The 19,019-nt window shown below is 34.7% G+C and overlaps 2 protein-coding genes across 3 annotated transcripts; both read left to right on the top strand.

Moving 5' to 3' along the window:
• The first annotated feature begins 941 nt into the window (after positions 1–941).
• LOC107629627 (putative disease resistance RPP13-like protein 3) lies at positions 942–4,129 on the top strand. 2 transcript variants are annotated; one of them, XM_016332455.3, is made up of 2 exons: positions 942–2,773; positions 3,050–4,129. In XM_016332455.3, the coding sequence occupies exons 1-2, from the start codon at positions 1,068–1,070 to the stop codon at positions 3,900–3,902; spliced, it is 2,559 nt and encodes an 852-aa protein (XP_016187941.1). In that variant the 5' UTR covers positions 942–1,067; the 3' UTR covers positions 3,903–4,129. The 2 variants fall into 2 exon arrangements, with proteins under 2 accessions (XP_016187941.1, XP_088365365.1); XM_088509239.1 differs by having other exon boundaries at positions 2,900–4,129.
• A 2,807-nt stretch (positions 4,130–6,936) lies between these two features.
• Positions 6,937–15,479, top strand: LOC107629626 (ASI1-immunoprecipitated protein 2). The gene is made up of 11 exons (XM_016332452.3): positions 6,937–7,548; positions 9,633–10,276; positions 10,520–10,605; positions 10,707–10,801; positions 10,987–11,268; positions 11,359–11,832; positions 12,107–12,776; positions 12,889–13,119; positions 13,226–13,350; positions 13,438–13,850; positions 14,168–15,479. Exons 2-11 carry the CDS (start codon positions 9,674–9,676, stop codon positions 15,167–15,169), a joined length of 3,981 nt encoding a protein of 1,326 aa, XP_016187938.1. The 5' UTR covers positions 6,937–7,548; positions 9,633–9,673; the 3' UTR covers positions 15,170–15,479.
• The last annotated feature ends 3,540 nt before the right edge of the window (positions 15,480–19,019 follow it).

The raw sequence follows: 19,019 nt of genomic DNA, 5'->3' as shown, positions 1-19,019 counted from the left end.
GTTCAACCTGTGAAGAAACAAAATCGATATTAACATTGATACTGACAATGGCATGTACTCAAACATGTAGATGCACTGAAGCTTTAAAATGATAGGACATACATGATATATAATATAAGTTATGTATTTTTCTTCGAGTATATATTAATTAGAATTTATCAACATACATACATTATTCAAGCATTTAGAAATGTAAAATCACAAATATTCACTACTACTAGGTTCTGCCAAAGTTTTTTTGAAATATTACATGTATACAAAAAATAATTACTAAATTAGCCACCTATATAAAATACACATTAAACATAATTAAATAATAAATATATATAATAATTTTGTTGTAACATATCAGTTGTGTCAAAAACATTTGCCTCAAATAAAATACTATCTAAAAGTAAGTGGCATTATCCTACTCCTGTTATGTCAATTTAAACAAGAGGAGTGCTAGGGGGCTAGCAGATTTTGTGAGTTGTAGCCATCAATTAGCCATCAATAATGTATTTAATGGTGTGAGATTTCATCTAATGATGGAGGATCACTCATATTTTTTTGCTGGCTAAGTACTGGCCAGATTTTAATAAATCTGCTGACTTCCTAAACTTTTCCTATAAACAAATTAATCTTTCTTTATAAAGAAATAGTAACGAAGAGTACACAAGAGTTCAACTGTACACTTGTGTACAATTCAAACTACTGCAGGTTATAGTTGTAGAGTGTGGTTAAAGAAATTAATAGAAAAATAGTAAATCTCAGAGGCAAAAAAAAGAGACAATAAAAAATATGTAGTACTGTAGTAAATAAATTGGAAACAACATCTTTTTTAAAAGATGCAATAATACACCTTAACGTTTTGTATGGTTGACGCAGAGACAATGAGGAGAAGACAAAGAATCCAACTATGCAACTTTCCAAAAGACACATAGCTGTCCTAAAATAATTATTGAATGCATTATTGTTTCTCCCAACTCCAATCTTAACACTCTTATGTCCTCAACAAACATCAAATATCAGTTTCCTACATTGAGCATCATCAGTTCAATTTCTAACCACAAATCCATCTGTTTATAATGGCAGATACTGTGATTTCCTTTGTCCTTGATAACTTGTCCCAATTGCTAGCACGCGAAGCCAGTCTGCTCTGTGGTGTGGATGACAGGGTTAAATCCCTTCAAAGTGTGCTCAACATGATGAACGAGCATCTCCAAACCTCTGAAGGAAAAACCAAGAAAGGAATAGAGAAAGAAGTTCTTCGCCAGATCAGAGATGTTGCACATGAAGCTGAGGATGTCATCGACACCTTTGTTGTCAACGTGGCTATACACAAGCGTAGAACCAAGCTGGGGAAGATGCTCCATGGTCTTGAGCATGCAAAGTTGCTCCATGATGTGGCTGAGAAAATAGACAGCATCAAAGCCACTGTCAATGATATAAGAGATAACAAGATCAAGCTCACCGATGTCGTCCCACAAGAAAGTGGATCATCGACGTCAACAAGAGAAGAGGAGGAGAGGGTTCTGTTGATGCACAAGAAGAGAAGAATTGTGGAAGAACATGATGTAGTTGGTTTTGTTCGTGAATCCAAGGCAGTCATCCAGCGGCTTAAGGAAGAGAGTTCCCAAAGCAATGTTGTCTCCATCATCGGTATGGGTGGCTTGGGCAAAACCACCCTTGCCCGGAAGGTCTATAACAGCGGTGAGTTGAAGCCATATTTCAAATGTCGTACATGGGTTTATGTGTCAAATGACTGCAGAGTTAAGGACCTCTTGATTAGCCTTATCAAGTCTTTGATGCCTAACCTTGAACACGAGCATGGGAGGAAAAAGAAGGGAAAGAAACAAAAGGGAACAGAGAAACCAGGTGATCTCTCTAGCTTGGATGTGGATAAGCTAAAGCTCATGGTGCGAGATTTCTTGACCATGAAAAGGTATCTGATAGTCCTTGATGACCTCTGGAAGACTCAAGATTGGGATGAGATACAAGATGCTTTTCCAAACGACAATAATGGTAGTAAAATATTAATTACTAGCCGTTTGAAAGAGGTGGCATCCCATACAAGTCCATATCCTCCTTATTACCTTCAATTCCTCAGCGATGATGAAAGTTGGGAACTCTTTTCCAGGAGAGTGTTTCGAGGAGAAGAGTGTCCTTCTGATATAGAGGATCTTGGAAAACAAATGGTTAAAAGTTGTGGCGGTTTGCCACTCTCCATTGTTGTTTTGGCAGGGTTACTTGCAAACAAGAGGAAGTCACACGAGGAATGGTCCAAAGTTGAGGGACATGTCAACTGGTTTCTTACTCAAGAAGATAAGACCCAAGTCAAGGACATACTCAAACTCAGCTACGACAACTTGCCTACAAAACTAAAGCCGTGCTTTCTGTATTTCGGGATCTACCCTGAAGATTTTGAGATACCTGTAAGGTCATTGCTGCAAAAATGGGTGGCTGAGGGATTTATTCGACAAACTGGGACCAGAAATGCAGAGGATGTTGCTGAAGATTACTTGTATGAGCTCATTGATCGTAGCTTGGTTCAAGCATCGCGAGTGAATGTTAATGGAGATGTGAAGGCATGTCGCGTCCATGATCTTCTTCGAGATCTTTGCATATCTGAGAGCAAAGAGGACAAGCTTTTTGAGGTTTGCACAAATAATAACATTTTGGAGAGATCAAAACCTCGCAGGCTTTCTATCCAATGTGGCATGCATCGCTATGTTTCTTCAAGCGACAATGACCATTCATGTGTCCGATCTTTGTTTTGCCTTGACCCAACAAGGTATGTTTTTACTCCCAGTGAGATGAAATGGCTCTTTAAATTGTTCAAATTGGTTCGGGTATTAGATCTTGGAGAAAACTTTTTCCGCAAAGTCCCTTCCAACTTGGGCTTATTTATCCATTTAAGGTATTTAAGAATACGCTCAGAAGGTGATTCCTTCAGCTTCAAGGTTCCGGATTCTATATGCACACTTCAAAATTTACAAACTTTGGAAATATACAGTGTTAAGCCGATATTTTTGGTCATTGGATTGATATTTTCAACATATTTGCCCAGTGGATTATGGAACATGAAACAACTTAGGCATTTGAATACTAATGGAAGCATCATCCTACATGGCCACCATCGTTCAAAAGCAGGTGATCAAGTTATGTGGAATCTTGAAAGCATGTACTACATTAAATTCAATAGACAGATTGCACACATGTTAGAGAAAGGAAGCTTTCCCAAGCTACGAAAGTTGGGTCTGCACATATCCTCAGTCCAGAAAAATAATGTGCATGAGTTGTTGTCAAGCCTACAACGTTTAATTCATCTAAACAAGTTACAAATTTCCATTAAATGGAAGAAAACACGGCGCGGAATGCCCTTAAACTACAAGCAGCACATGGAATGGCACGTCGGGGTCAAGCCAATTGAATTGTTACAGAGCCTGCAGCAGTTGTCAAATCTGAGCACATTAAAAGTTCTCAGAGCTTTCGACATTGCAACGTGTGATATTGCATTTCCTCCATTCATTACAAAATTAACGTTGACAGGCATTAGCTTCATGAATGATGATGGGATGAATGCCATTGGTAATCTTACTAGACTTAGACGTTTGAGATTGTATGGAACACTTGCATTTGATATTCTCTTTGATATTAATTGCACTGCAAACAGTTTCCCACAGCTCCATGTTTTTGAGATGGAGTGGCTGAATGTTGATAACTGGAAATTAGGCAATGGTGCAATGCCATGCCTTCAAACTCTGCTTATCAATGTCTGTAAAAGATTGGACGATCTCCCAGATGAACTGTGGTCTTTGACTTCCCTGAGACAAGTAAAAGTTCTGACACCCTCCCCAGCATTGTGTCTTGCACTAGAAAAGTTGGAAATGAAGAATGGATGTGAGCTCGTAATCGAATAGTTTTAACTTTAGAATTTAGAGATTAGAGTTGTTGAGTTTTGCTCAAAATATATGTACTCTAAGTTCTTCATACTTTATCACCACTGAATCATTATTCTTCAGGACAAGTATTGCTATTCAGTTTCATTAGCAGAGTCATGCTAATGTTTTCAGGCTTGACAACGGCACCAGTTGTGACTTGTGAGTCAATTGGAGTTATTTGTGTTAATATATCATATCATCGCTGTTCCATCTGGTTTTGGTGCTTTTGCTTATCACTTTTTCTTTTGATAATGGCTTGAGTATTCTCTGCACTTCTACTGCATATTAAAACCAACGATAAAATCTCCCTTGTTTTTTTCCTTGTAGTCATATCACTTGTCAATAGAATACAGTACCGAAAATATATATAGATGATTTTATTTCTAGTATATGTTCTATTGCAAGAAAGTCAAACTTTATACTCATAAAAGCTCCAATACTTGTCATTAAAATAATCTCTTTGAAAAGCTTAAAATGATTGATAGAAGCACATCAATGGTTTTATATATTTGTTTGGAAAATGAGGGATCACACCAAACAGCTCTCTGGTCTCTACGACTCCCTTCTGAATATCAATTTCTATGTCTTCTAAATTTATGCAAATCGCTCTCAGTCCGGCACGGGAAGATTTAAGTTAGGTTAATGTTAATGCTTGCAAGCATCATCATTCAGCTAAACTTTGTGATAGTATTGTTGCAGATAAACTATGAAGTAAAAACAGTCCTTCAGGATTTTGAGGGGATTGTTATGAAAGGATTATGTTCTATGTTACACACTTCACATATAATCGATTATAATAATAATAGATTTGGGCAACAAGTTTTCAAGTTTGTTTGCTAGGTTAGTTTGAAGTTTTTTTAGATACCTTATATCAGTTCTTGCACTGGTGCAGATAGTGTTAAGAAGACAGAACATCCTCATAAAGGTGAATATAATGCAAGAAAAGATGAAGATAAAAATGGATAGGAAATGAATAATGAAGAACATTGCCATTATGGTAAAGCTTTGAGAGGAAGCAAGACTTTGAGAATTAACTTGTGCAAATTCGTATTATTAATTGCAGAAAAAAAAAAATAGACGAAAACTGAATCATCAAACTAGATAGTTTTATTGAATTATCCATGGTCATTTTCTCACGCCACCGAGGATTAGTGTAATTCAAGTTGTGTGTTAATGGCTTTACATTGTTCAAAGTTCAAACAGGTCTTTTAGGTTAGAACTAGGCAAGCTTACTAATAGGCTACCAATACCATTGTGTTTGGAGTATGCATTCATTTTTGTTAAATATATTAGGAAGAAGAGACACTAATACACTTCAATCATTTAATGAGTCATGACGTGCTCAGTATTTATATACTTCGACGGACACATTCACCCTCTTAGCTATTGGCATGTGGCGTCGTTAGTTTGAGTGGACACGTGGCTCTCTTTACTCCTTGCTGGCACAGATAGTTTGAGTGAGGTGTCCCCTTAGTGTCAAATCAGAATAAACCATTTATTTTAATGATTAATTAAACAAAATTAATTAGAAACCATTTGTGGCATGTGGCACAACCATCCATATCAGCATGTCACGTGTCACTGGTTACCACATCATCATACCTTTATACATGGTCAAACCATGGAATGACACGTGTCACTAACAATCTACGTCATCAGGCTATGTTATCACGTCGTTAATGAAAAATGGGTCAGGGACTAGTATAGTGCATTTTCATCAATCTCAAGGACGTAATTAGTACAATTAAAATCTTAAGGATGATTTTGGTGCACAACGCCATTTTCAAAGACCATTTTAAGATTTAACTGCCTTTTGTTTCTATTGCAAGCTCGGTTTCCTCCTTCTATATGAATCTTAATTTTTTTTTCTCTTTCCTTTTCGATTTCTAATTTTTGCTCATTCATCATTCATATACAAATAAAAAGATGTTAATTTTTTTTTTCAGAATACCAAACTTTATCTTTTCAAACAATCTGTATATATATATATTTTAAAAAATTTAAATAAATAAAAATAAAAGATAAATTTTAAAAAAAAAATTGATTAAGAAAGACAAAAAAATTGTATAAATTCATCATTTAGAGATAATATATAAAAAAGTTTAAAAAAATTAAAAAATGTAGTTATTTGAGATATTTAAACTGATTTTTAAGAAAACTATTTGTATAAAATAAATAAGTTTTTTATCAAACTAAATAATAACATATGTCAATAAAAAAACAGTTTCATGTAAAATTAACTGCTAGTGAAATTTCACCATAATTTACTGCTGAGGCTGAGCTTATCCACGCGCACCTTTCTCACGAGTGTTCACAATCACTCTGCACGTGCCGTCAGAATTCGCACGTGCTCTCTGTCCCCTTCAAAGTTGAAATTCAATTCATTAATAATTTCATTTTCTTAAAAAAATAATAATGATAATAATATAACTTTTATATATGACCATTTAATCATTTATAAGTCAATAAAAAATATAAATACTTTTATTCATGTGATAATATATTATTAAATATATGTATAAAATTAATTTATTTACAATACATTAAAATAATAATAAAGAATAATTTAATTTTAATATAAAATATTTTATATGATCAATCAGTAAATCTATATTTTAGATTTTTGTTTATAAAATTAATATAAAAATAATTATTTTTATTAATATAATATTAAATATATGGTCAATAAGTTATAGTTTAAATGATATAATTTTTCTATACTAACTTTAAGAAGTCGTGCATTCGAGTTTCTCTATTTTCAATAAAAAAATTTATGGTTACATTAAATTAAATTAATAATAATTTATACCGTATAACTAAAAATATATGTTAGATAATTAGTATTTATGTCAATACTATCAAATTTTTTAATATATTAATATTATAAATTATTAAGTAATTATAAAAAATATTAATTTGTTTAAAAAACTTTTTTCTCTTATTAATTAAATTTAAATTAAATAAATAAATTCTAAAACAAAAGAAGAAGAATGTTACGTGGCAAGACCTCTATAGAATCTACAAGCCCCCAATATATATATAAGAGAGAGAGAGAGAATGAATTTTGGGTTTTTCATTCTTGCACTTACTTGCTTATATTTACTCTGAAATTTAATTTTGCCGCATGAGCAAAAGTTAATCAAATAGAAGAGTGAAAGGAAATTCTTCTGAGGAAGAAAAGAAAAGAAAAAGAAAACCCATCTGAAACCCCCTGAAGAAATTCAGAGAGACAAAGGAGAGCGAGCACCATTTCAATTCTTAGTTCCCTATTTGCTTTCTTTTTTCTTTCACCGCTTCAGAGAGAGGAAAGAAGGAAAGACAAATTCATGAGCTGATGTGCTATCTATCAATGACTAACAAAATTGGAAAATAATTCTTATAGGATCATATATATTTCGTTTTTCTGTATCTGCACTTTGAATTCGGCACTTTTGGTTGGTTGGTGGTGTCGTAGCAGAAAGCTAGAAACACTGATTTTCCGCAAATTGAAAGGACAGAAAACGGTTTTTGGGAGCTTCAAAACGGCGTCGTTGGAAGGCACTTAGCGCTTCGATTGCTACAACGCAAATGGCTGAACGCCCCTGAGGTTTTAACAATGCGGCGAACAATGCTTTCGAAGCAAGAAGTACGTGATTATCTATTTATCTCAATCCATTCTTAGTTAGGGTTTTTATATATATTATACTCATATTCATAAGATGTAGTTCTGTGGGGAAGTTGTTTTGTTAAGTTTGGTACTTGTTACGATAGGGTGAGATGATTCAGTATGTTCCGGTTAGGGTTGATTCAGAACTTGGTTGAAATCTTTGCTTCTTTTTCGTGCCTAGTTTAGTGCTTACATAGCGTTTGTTCTTATTGTTGCTAGAGTTTGGATCGATGATAATTGTTAGTGTAGTTTGGAATTACCTTCTAGATGAGTTCAGCATTGCGAGTGTGTTTCTGTGGGTAAGGAGCTGAAGTTTAATCAAATATGTGAAGTAGCAACTGCATCTGGGTCTCATTGTAGTTTGATAATTTTTTCTTGATCATTTCTGTTTCTTTAATGATTTCTGACCACATTAGATGCTTTGATTTTAGTGAATGCTGAATTTCATGGGAAAATTTATTTTTATGTATTGTTTTTGTCCCCAATGTTTGGGGTAAGTTCCAAAGGCGTCCCTAACGTTTCAATCGTCCTATTTAAATCCTTAACGTTTCAAAATTGACTCAATGTTGTCCTGCCGTTAGGGATCTGTTAACAGAATTGACGGCGGGACAAAATTGAGACGATTTTGAAACGTTAGGTAGCGTTTGTTTTGAGGTACTGAGACAGAGACTGAGAGACTGAGATTCAATATTATGTTTGTTAGTTCAAAGACTGGTACTAAAATTTCTGTCTCTGTCTCTAAAATTTCAGTATTTTAGTACCTCCAAAAAGTAGGGACACAAGGGACTAAAATTTTTAGAGATGGAGACTGAAACTTTAATAACATTTTATATCTAAAATACCCTCATTTCAATTAATTAATTCCAATTTTACTCTTTGTGCAAATTAAATTAGAGTTTCATTCTTGTTTCAATTTCTGTCTTCCATTTTGCACCAAATAGAATACTGAGATTTATTTCAATCTCTGTTTCTTAGTCTCTATCTCTCGGTCTCAATTTTTCCGTCTCTGTCTCTCCACCAAACACTACCTAATAGGACTTAAATAGGACGAAAACGTTAGGGACAAAAACGATACATAAAAATAAATTTTAATTTAGTTTTATCTTTCAATAATATTAATTTTTTACTGCACATAGTATTCAATTATTTTTTTATTATATCTAAATAAATTACACTTAATCACATTACTTTTATTTTAAATGAATTTATTTTTTTATAATTTTGAAGAATTTTGATACATTAGAGACAAAAGGTATAATTTGTATTTTATTGTATATATATTATTTTTTTTCTTTTCTGCAAGTTTATATACTAGTAATTCTACAAACATTTCATGATAACTAAAAATCTCTAAGAGTAAAATTATAAAAAAAATAATTTATTTAAAATAAAAGTTATATGATTAAGTGTAATTTGCTTAGATGTGATTAAAAAAATAATTGAATACTATGTATAGTAAAAAATTGATATTATTGAAGGATAAAATTAAAATTTATTTCTATGTATTATTTTTGTCCCCAACGTTTTCGTCCTATTTAAGTCCCTAACGTTTCAAAATTGTCTCAATTTTGTCCTGCCGTCAATTCTGTTAACGGATCCCTAACGACGACAGGACAACATTGAGTCAGTTTTGAAACGTTAGGGACTTAAATAGAACGATTGAAACGTTAGAGACAACTTTGAGACTTACCCCAAACATTGGGGACAAAAACGATACTTTACTCTAAATTATATTGTTTATCATCTATTTGCCATTTATGATTTATTATCCACTATCAACTATTGTACTATTCTTGGTGATGTTATCCTCTCTGTTGATGTTAAAAACGATGACATTAAAATTAACAACCCACAAGAACTTTGTATGGCTTGACATTTTTATTTTATGAACAGCCAGCTAAAACTAGATATAAATAACGAAAAAGGATATCTTTATGCTTTGAAGGTCTCTTTTAATGGTTGATGGAACCTTGGCCTTGTAGAAAGAATTAGTGGGAGCTATATGACTAGCGAAATCTGCATCAAAGCTCATCTTTCTTTTAACATACTTTTTTATACATCAGGTATTACCTGAATCTGGAAAAAGAGGTGTGTCAAACATTCTATGATCCAGAACGCTGATATGAAACTCGAGTCAGGGACTTGTAACGTTTGCTCAGCTCCTTGTTCGTCCTGCATTCATCTTAGTCGAGCTCTCACTCGACCAAAGGCCAAAGAGTTCTCTGATGAAAATTGTCACTTGGGGGAGGCCAATCTGTTTTCTACGGATGAGGGTGATCAATCTTCTCGTAGGAGCAGAACTTGTGAAAGATTGAATCATGCTAGCAGTGAAACCGGTAACATGCTTGGTGTTAATTCCTGTCATGAATCTATGTCTGAAAATGCTGAAAGCACACGAGCTTTATCAGAGAAGTACCGGGATGCCAAATTTTTAGAAGGTCTTGATGACAATGCTTCTTGTATCAGTAGAACCAGTGATGCTGATTTAATACCTGTTATTAATGGCAATACTGCTGTGCTTTCGACAAGAGTATATCCAAAGTCAGAATCAGATTCAGATAGTGATGTTGGTAATGTGAAAGACAAAAATCATAAAGTTCCAGTCCGTGATGGACTGCATGAGAAGCAAGGGGAGCAGGTTAAATCACCAGTCAAGCCTGAAGCTCACTCTGAAGATGAGAGTGATGACTCAGATGTTGAGCATGATGTGGGTACATTTGCTTTTATTGTTTGTTTACTTTTCTTTGAAACTAGAGTTATGGAGATGAAAATTTTCACTGATCCTTTGGTGGTATAGGGTAGTGAATTGTAAATGTTAGTCTATTCACCTTAAAATCATTCTTGATCTTTCATATTCTCTTTATTCAAACTTCCATTTCTCTTGCAAAAATTGTGTATGCTGCTCACCATGAGGAAAAGCATTCTTATGATTTCGTTAACTGGAAAATAGGTAAAAGTTTGTGACATCTGTGGGGATGCTGGTCGGGAGGAGCTACTTGCAGTATGTAGCAGGTGCAGTGATGGTGCAGAGCACACGTAAGCATACGAACTGTTCATATTCACTCTTTCTTTTTAATCATATTCTGTATAACTCATTGAATAAAATGAGTAGTAATATTCTTATTTCTTTGAATCAGCTATTGCATGCGAGAAATGCTTGAAAAGGTTCCAGAAGGAGACTGGTTATGTGAAGAATGCAAATATGCTCAGGAGACTGAAAATCAAAAGCTGGGTAAGAGTTAGGGAAATACAGGAGGATAGTATTCTGCAGTTTTAAATTTCATCTCTCTAGTCTTTATGCTGTTTCACAATTATTTCTTTCTTTTACTGAATTTGCATTATATTGATGGCACTGTAAGCTATCAAGCACCCACATCTATTGCTGCGTATTAATGGATTTGTGGAATTTTATTGCAGGTAAAATTAATTCAACTGCACATATCTCTGGAAAAAGGCCTCTTGAAAGTGAAGAATTGGCTAAGGCAGCAAAAAAGCAAGCTCTTGAGTCAAACATTGGGTCACCAAAGGGTTCAAGCCCCAAGAGAGTATTTCCACTGTCACGAGAGTCTTCATTCAAGAACCTTGATAAGGGAAAGTTGAATTCTGGTTACCACAGCTCCATTTGTAATCACCCTCATGGCAGTGACAGAGAACTTGCTCGCTCTCTTTCAGCTGGTCCTCGAAGTCAAACAACAAAGAGTATGGATTTATTTTTTATTTGCTCAGGACAATTCTACATTCCTAAGATATTTTTATTGTTTCTTTAAGTGGCTGTGGTTTTGTTTTTAGGTACATTGTTGAAGTCAAATTCATTCAATACGAATTCCAACCCAAGAGTCAAACTTGTTGATGAAGTCCCACAAAAGAAGAAAGGGGGCAGCGAACATGCTTCTAAGAATAGTGAGACACCAAGGCAAATGATTAGCAAATCTACATCATTCAAATCATCGAATTTGAGCCGTTCAAGTGCCACTGAATCAAAAGTTAAAATGCTTACTTCTAAGTCTAGATCCACACAGGACCTGAAAGGATCAAGACTAACAAAAGAATCTGACAGGAAATTTCTCTCTAGGGTTGATCAGCCTGTGGTTTGTTCAACCATTTCCAAACCTATAGGTGACCATAAGCTTTCCCCTCATGGTGAGACCAGTAAACCTTCTGCAGTTAACAATCGAGAGTGTAAGGGCAACCCAGATGTGAGATCAAATTCATTATCTAAGAATAATATAAACCGCAAGAGTTCGGCACCTTTATTTAGTGCAGGTGCGATCTTCATTGGAAACATGTTATTGCTTTGTGTTGATATTTTGTTTGATCCCGCAAGAGTTCCACTTATATTTTTAACATTGTTCTTTTCTGTGGCAATTAGCTTGTCTTGATATTTTTTAGTTTCAGTGTAGGAACTGTATCATCTATGAAACTGTCTTATATTAGTTTCAGTGGGATAATATTTTGGTGTATTTTGTCATTTTGTGCTTGAAACTAAGAAACTACGTAATCTGCCAAGACTTCTCTTATTTTGTTCCTTAAATTTCAGAAAGAATAGCAACCAGTGGTGAAGAAACTCAATTGGATGGGCCGCCTCAATCAAGAGAATTTTCAAATCAAATTGATAATACCAAAGATAGTTCTAGTGATCATGTGAGCTCTGGTCTTACTAATGCTTCTGGAAGCTCAGTCTTTCACAAAAGTAAGGATTTTGGCCATGCAACAGAATGTCGCGGGGTTGCTAATAGAGAAGAATTCAGCCTCGAAGGATCAACCACTGCCCCAAACAGTTCAAAAGACAAAATACATAAAGATAATAGACTGAAAGCTGCAATCCAGGCAGCTTTGCTTAGAAGGCCTGAAATATGCAAGAAGAAAGAAGTACCTGATCGAACTGATGAATTTTCTACATCAGGCACAGACTTGAATTCAGAAGTCAGTTCTCAGGATCAGGCGATTGTTATCAACACACCAAAGAATATTCTTTCTACTGAAGAAACAAAAGCGAGGCAGGAGATCCTTCACAACCCAACATTTGAAACTCCATCTTCCAATGGTTCGAAGCCAGTTAGCTTTGGTCCAATACAGCCAAGAAAGTTAGAATCTGTTGGTCCTGATCCTGGAAATCCTGTAGTGAGAGATTTCCAGAATCAAGCTTTGGCTGTCTCAAGTGTTCTTTCACAGATAGCAGCCTTTCCAGAACATCAATTCATCTGGCAGTATGTTAACATTCTGTGATAAGCTAGTTTCTCGTTATTCTAGATTGCTCTTGTTCTATTCCTTTTTAATGTTTTTTAAGTGTGATCTACCTGAACTTTGTTGTTCATGCAGAGGTGTCTTTCAAGTGCACAGATATGGAAAGCTACCTAACTTGTATACTGGAATTCAAGCACATTTATCCACATGTGCATCCCCCAAGGTTCTTGAGGTAGTGAACAAGTTTCTACCTGAAGTTTCCCTCGATGAAGTTTCTCGCTTGAGCACTTGGCCTTCACAATTTCATCAAGGCAGGGCTAGGGAAGATAATATCGCTCTTTACTTTTTTGCCAAAGACATTGAAAGGCAAGGCTATGAATATTATTTTATTGAGAGAGCTACGAAATTAATATATATTTCTTTGATTTTCTGTCTAGTAATTATTTACTTACTCAATAATTTTTTGATTCAGTTATAAGAGACACTACAAGGGTCTACTGGATCACATGATTAGAAATGATTTAGCACTTAAAGGAAGTTTTGATGGTGTTGAACTTCTCATATTCCCATCTAATCAGCTTCCTGAAAATTCTCAGCGTAAGGACTTTTTGTTGACTCTTGCTACAACCAATAGTTTGTACCACAACATAAGAAAACTTATTGTTTTAACTGCATTTTCTGCAGGTTGGAATATGCTGTTTTTCTTATGGGGTGTATTTAGAGGACATAGGATGAATAATTTTGACTCTGCAAGAAAGGTTTGTATTCCCAGTTTGAACGTGGTGCCAGTTGAGAAGGATTTTCCAACTTCTGTCATGAATTTGTCTGAAACCCACAGCTCACTGAAGCGGATGGATGAACAATCAATTGCTTGTGGTAGCACAGGCAGTGCAGTTCTCCCTTCCACTTCCATAGGTGAAGGCCCTAATGTTTTCCATGGGGATTTTGATATCAAAGAAACTAGTGACGAGGCATGTTTGGGTTCACAAGTAAACTTACATAGGCAAGATACTAGAATCAACACTGAATCTACATTGGAGATTCCTTCAAGCAGTGGTCAGTTGTGCCAAGAATTGCATTCCGCAGGTTCATCCCCGGTACTGTTTTTCCCTTAAATGCTTAATTTGATATACTTGAATTTTTCTTTGCTAATTCTGCGATGTGACCCTGATCTATGAAATTTTTTAATTTCAAATGCTATTTTGATTTCCTATATTGTAGAATGTGTACAGTGGTTATTTGGTGCTCCTAGCCTCCTACAATTAAGTTGAATTGCTGATGTTATAAAGTTACCAATCCTTAAATATTAAATCAAGGGGAAGATTAAATAGAAGCATAATGGTGAAGTTTTGGTATTAGAGACCATGTTGACAGTTATGAAGTGCTGCTGCTAAGATGTTCTTGCTTTGTGCAGAAAGATGGACAGCAGAGAGTCCCCACACCTCCTGAAGCAATGAGAACACTTGTAAGTAGCAGGATTGTGGAAACAAATAGTGACTATGACATTTCAGTCAAGCAAGAGAACTCTCTGTCTTCAGGGATTCCTTCTGCCGAGAAACAAGAGACAGATGCTGCAAGCAATACCTCTAAAAGTCAAATTTCAGAGAGAATTAACCATGATGAAGATCAACATAGGCCTAAAAGGAAACTGATAGAAGAAGATCTCAATATTAGCATAGAGGCAACGCTTCAAGAAGGCCCATCTGTAACAATCATAAACTGTCAGCAAACCAATGATAAAAGAGTTCAGCATATAGATGTTTCAAATGCAGTTTTGAAGGCTTCCACAGATAGTTATCAGAAATTGCCTTGGGATAAGGTCAATGGAAAATTGGAAGATGGAGAAAGTTCCAGCAAGAAGCTCAAGTCAGGTTTAACTGATATTTATGGAAGTTGTAGTTCAGGAGGTAGGGAATCTTCCAATGGCAGTTTTATGGCCCGTGCAAACCATCCTGGTACCTTCTCTTCAGTTGAGGACCTTGGAACCATGGAAAGAACCTTCTTTCCCGTTGATTCGCATAAGAAAAATGACTCACAATTGATGCTCAACGGCATGCCACTGGAGGGGTCTTGTGAGTATGAGGGTCAATTTCAAGTTGGGATTCCAAATCTAGAGCTTGCTTTGGGGGGCAAAATAAAACCACAGCCACTGCCAGTTCCAGCGCCGCCCCATAAGGGTATGTTCCCTTTTCTCGTCGGAGCTGTAGACAAGAAAAATAACCAGAAAAAACCACCTGAAGTAGTTGGGGATGAGCAAGAGGGCGACAACAGTGTTGCTGCATCTCTTTCGCTGTCTCTATCATTCCCATCATCAAATAAGGAACCTGTCAAACCTGCTCCAAAAGCTGAACATTCGACTGATGGGCATCATGTGAATACTCCGTTTCTCCTTTTTGGGAGATACACAGACAAATAAAATCTACCTAGTATATCTCTAATCTTGTACATTATCTGTTCCATATGCCTTTGATAAAAGCTATAGCCTATCATGTAGGACCCCTTAATCCACCTTCATGAGCCTCTAGAGTGAATAAATGTGTTTTCTTCCCTCCTTTACTCCTTAGATAAATACATGTTTTTGGTATTATCTTTTTGGTTCAAAAACACAGTTACGGCTGTTTGTATATATAGTGAGAAAATCAGCCGGCATAACTTCGGAAATATCAATAGGAGCTTGCGGATGACTTTCTTTTTAAATGACAAGGTTTCCTTTGTTCCTGACTTCATCATTGGTCTCTTTTTGCATTGCATATAATTGACCATCATCTTTAGTTTCCCCACTTGATTACTACTAGTAGTAGTAATAGATTAGCTAAATTCTTTACTGGGATTTCTTCTTGTATGACCCATTTAACGTAGCACCGATAACGTGTATGGTTTTTTATTTGAACTAAGGCGCATTCTTTAAGCATGGATTTTCTTGAGGGTTTTTAAAATGAACAAACTATGGGAATTTAAGGCATTTCAAAAATACTGATGTTTTAATTATAATAAATGTATATAATATATTAATTGAAATTAACTGCTAAAATTATTAGAATATCGGTATTTCTTTATTTCTAAAATATTTAAAGATTTTCGTGAACTATAAATGATGTACTTGAAAGGTTCAAAACAAAAATAATTCTAAAATATTTATGTTTTTCGTGAACTATAAATGATGTACTTGAAAGGTTCAAAACAAAAATAATTCAAAAATATTTATGTTACGATAAGTATGAATATCCATCAAGTTAACATTGGGCTGTGCAATATTAAATATATGCGGTGCTTTGTTTTTCCATGGTAGACTTCATATTAATGAAGTTTGAAAAGGAGAATGTTGGACAAGAATAAATAGGGCATGGGTTTGTGATTATACGTACACAAGCAAGTAATAATAAAATCACTTCTCTCTTTATGTTGCAATCAAATACTCTTCTCTTTATATTTCTACTACAATTCTTTCTCTTCTTTTATTTTATTAGTATTCTAAATTCTCTTTTCTATTACTCTTTACATATAATATTAATAGCAATATTAATCATCTTTATTATATTGAGATAGTAACAATAAACATATGCAATTCTCTCTCTTTATTTTTAATACTTCTTTCTATCTTTGTATATATATATACATTACAACATATAATATTATTATATATATATATAAATTATTATTGAGCTAATTATTTTAATACTAGAGTCTTCTATTTATACATCTCTATTATATATATATCTTTTATTTCACAACACGTTATCAGTACGATACTCTGATCAAATTTTTAGGAAGACTCAGGTAACAAATTTTCATTATGTCGAAACTCTCTCATCTTGAATTCAATGCTCTTGATATATCTGGAAACAATTATTTATCATGGATACTAGATGCTGAAATCCATCTTGATTCAATGGATCTTGGAGATACCATTAAGGCTGAAAATAATGCATCCCAGAAGGATAAAGCCAAAGCCATGATTTTTCTCCGTCGTCATCTTGACGAAGGATTGAAAAATGAATATCTTACATTAAAAGATCCTGCAGATCTTTGGAAAGACCTTGAAGAAAGGTATAATCATCAGAAAACGGTGATACTTCCTCAGGCCCGATATGAATGGACGCATTTGCGTTTACAAGATTTTAAATCTATAAATGAATATAATTCTGCAATGTTTCGAATCACCTCACGAATGAAATTGTGTGGGGAAAAAAATAACTGATCATGATATGTTGGAGAAAACTTTCTCAACCTTCCATGCCTCGAATGTGCTCCTGCAGCAGCAGTATCGAGAGAAAGGGTTTAAGAAATATTCTGAGTTAATTTCTTGCCTTCTTGTTGCCGAACGCAACAATAAGTTGTTATTGAAAAATCATGAAGCGCGCCCAGCTGGCGCCGCCCCATTTCCTGAAGTAAATGCGGCAAATCGTTACCCCAGAAGAGGTAAATGGCAAGCTTTTAATAACAAGAAAAATTATGGAAGGAAAAAGAATTATGTTCAAAAGAGAGGATCTCACCAGAAGTGGGATAGAGAAAGAAATATCGGGCAGAGTAAATCAACAGAGGATAAGTGTTTTCGTTGTGGTGGAAAGGGCCATTGGTCTCGTACCTGTCGTACCCCAAGGCACCTAGTTGATCTTTACCAGGCATCTTTGAAAAAGGACGATAAGGGAAAAGAGTCGAATTTCGTTTCAAATGATGCAGAAAATTCCACCACTCATTATGATGTATCTGATTTCTTTGAGGACCTTGAAGGAAATATTGGCCATTTGATCAATGATGGAATAGTTTAATATGTGAAATTGTGAAGTATCTATGTAAATAAATAATGTAAAAAATTTATTGTTAAGTTTTATTTTCTATGTATTTAAGTTTCAAATGTGATGTACATAAATAATGAAATATTAATGTTTATGAATTTTGAAATTATTAAATGTGTCAAATTTTAAAATAAAATTTTAGTATATGACATTATTTTATGTACAGTATTTCTTAGAAAAATAATTCTGATCAAGTATTCAATTTATCTGTGCATACTACTCATTTTATTATTATTTGTTTTTGAAGAGAATGGCAAGGATATGTAATGAAGATGTATGCCTTGCGAATAGTGCAAGTTCGCACACTATTCTCAAAAGTGATATATATTTTACCCATCTTGTGCCAAAAGAGGAATATGTTAATACTATTATTGGCTCAGGTAATGTGATAGAAGGCTCCGGAAGAGCTATAATTTTGTTTCCTGGAGGAACAAAATTTATAATAAATAATGCACTATTATCTACCAAGTCTATGAGGAACTTGTTGAGTTTCAAAGATATTCGTCGAAATGGGAAATGGATATCATGTTGAGACGATGAATGAGGGAAATCATGAGTATTTATGTATCACAACTCATGATTCAAATAAGAAAGTTATATTAGAAAAATTACCCTCACTTTCATCCGGGTTGTATTATACCAAGATTAGTGCAATTGAATCACATGCCACTGTAAACCAGAAGTTTATTAGCCCAAATGAATTCATAACTTGGCACGACCGATTGGGTCATCCGGGAACAACCATGATGAGAAGAATTATTGAAAACTCTCATGGATATTCACTAAAGAACCAGAAGATTCTTAAAACTAGTGAATTTTGTTGTGCTGCATGTTCTCAAGGAAAGTTAATTTTAAGGCCATCACCAGTAAAGATTGGATTTGAGTCTCCTGAATTCCTGGAAAGGATTTAAGGTGATATATGTGGACCTATTCATCCACCATGTGGATCTTTTAGATATTTTATGGTCCTAATAGACGCATCTTCGAGATGGTCACATGTGTGCTTATTATCTTCTCGCAACCTGGCGTTTGCGAGATTATTGGCTCAAATTATTCGATTAAAAGCACAATTTCCAGAAAATCCAATCAAAGCAATTCGTCTTGATAATGCTGGTGAATTTACTTTCCAAGCTTTTGATGCTTATTGTATGGCTAATGGAATAAGTGTTGAACATTAGCTTATGTTCACACGCAAAATGGGTTAGCAGAATCACTTATTAAGCGCCTCCAATTAATTGCTAGACCCTTGCTTATGAGAACAAATCTCCCAACCTCGGTTTGGGGGCATGCTATTTTACATGCTACAGCACTTATTTGTTTGAGGCCAACGAGTTATCATCAATTCTCTCCTATGCAATTAGCTTTTGGCCAGCAGCCAAATGTTTCCCATTTAAGAATATTTGGGTGTGCAATATATGTTCCTATTGCACCACCTAATCGCACCAAAATGGGACCCCAAAGAAATTGGGA

The sequence above is a fragment of the Arachis ipaensis genome, chromosome B3 (assembly GCF_059453495.1).
Source record: "Arachis ipaensis isolate K30076 ecotype BB chromosome B3, ASM5945349v1, whole genome shotgun sequence".
Classification (NCBI taxonomy): domain Eukaryota; kingdom Viridiplantae; phylum Streptophyta; class Magnoliopsida; order Fabales; family Fabaceae; genus Arachis; species Arachis ipaensis.
Note: the sequence above shows the minus strand (reverse complement) of the source record. Positions and strands in the feature narration are given on the sequence as shown.

What these genes read in the sequence shown, in the direction of transcription:
- LOC107629627 (XM_088509239.1), top strand. Translation starts at nt 1,068, where the DNA reads ATGGCAGATACTGTGATTTCCTTTGTCCTTGATAACTTGTCCCAATTG. An exon ending in TTTTGCCTTGACCCAACAAG is followed by an intron (nt 2,774 to 2,899) that starts GTATGTTTTTAC and finishes TATCCATTTAAG; the next exon opens with GTATTTAAGAATACGCTCAG.
- LOC107629626 (XM_016332452.3), top strand. Translation starts at nt 9,674, where the DNA reads ATGATCCAGAACGCTGATATGAAACTCGAGTCAGGGACTTGTAACGTT. An exon ending in AGTGATGGTGCAGAGCACAC is followed by an intron (nt 10,606 to 10,706) that starts GTAAGCATACGA and finishes TCTTTGAATCAG; the next exon opens with CTATTGCATGCGAGAAATGC. An exon ending in GCTTCCTGAAAATTCTCAGC is followed by an intron (nt 13,351 to 13,437) that starts GTAAGGACTTTT and finishes CATTTTCTGCAG; the next exon opens with GTTGGAATATGCTGTTTTTC.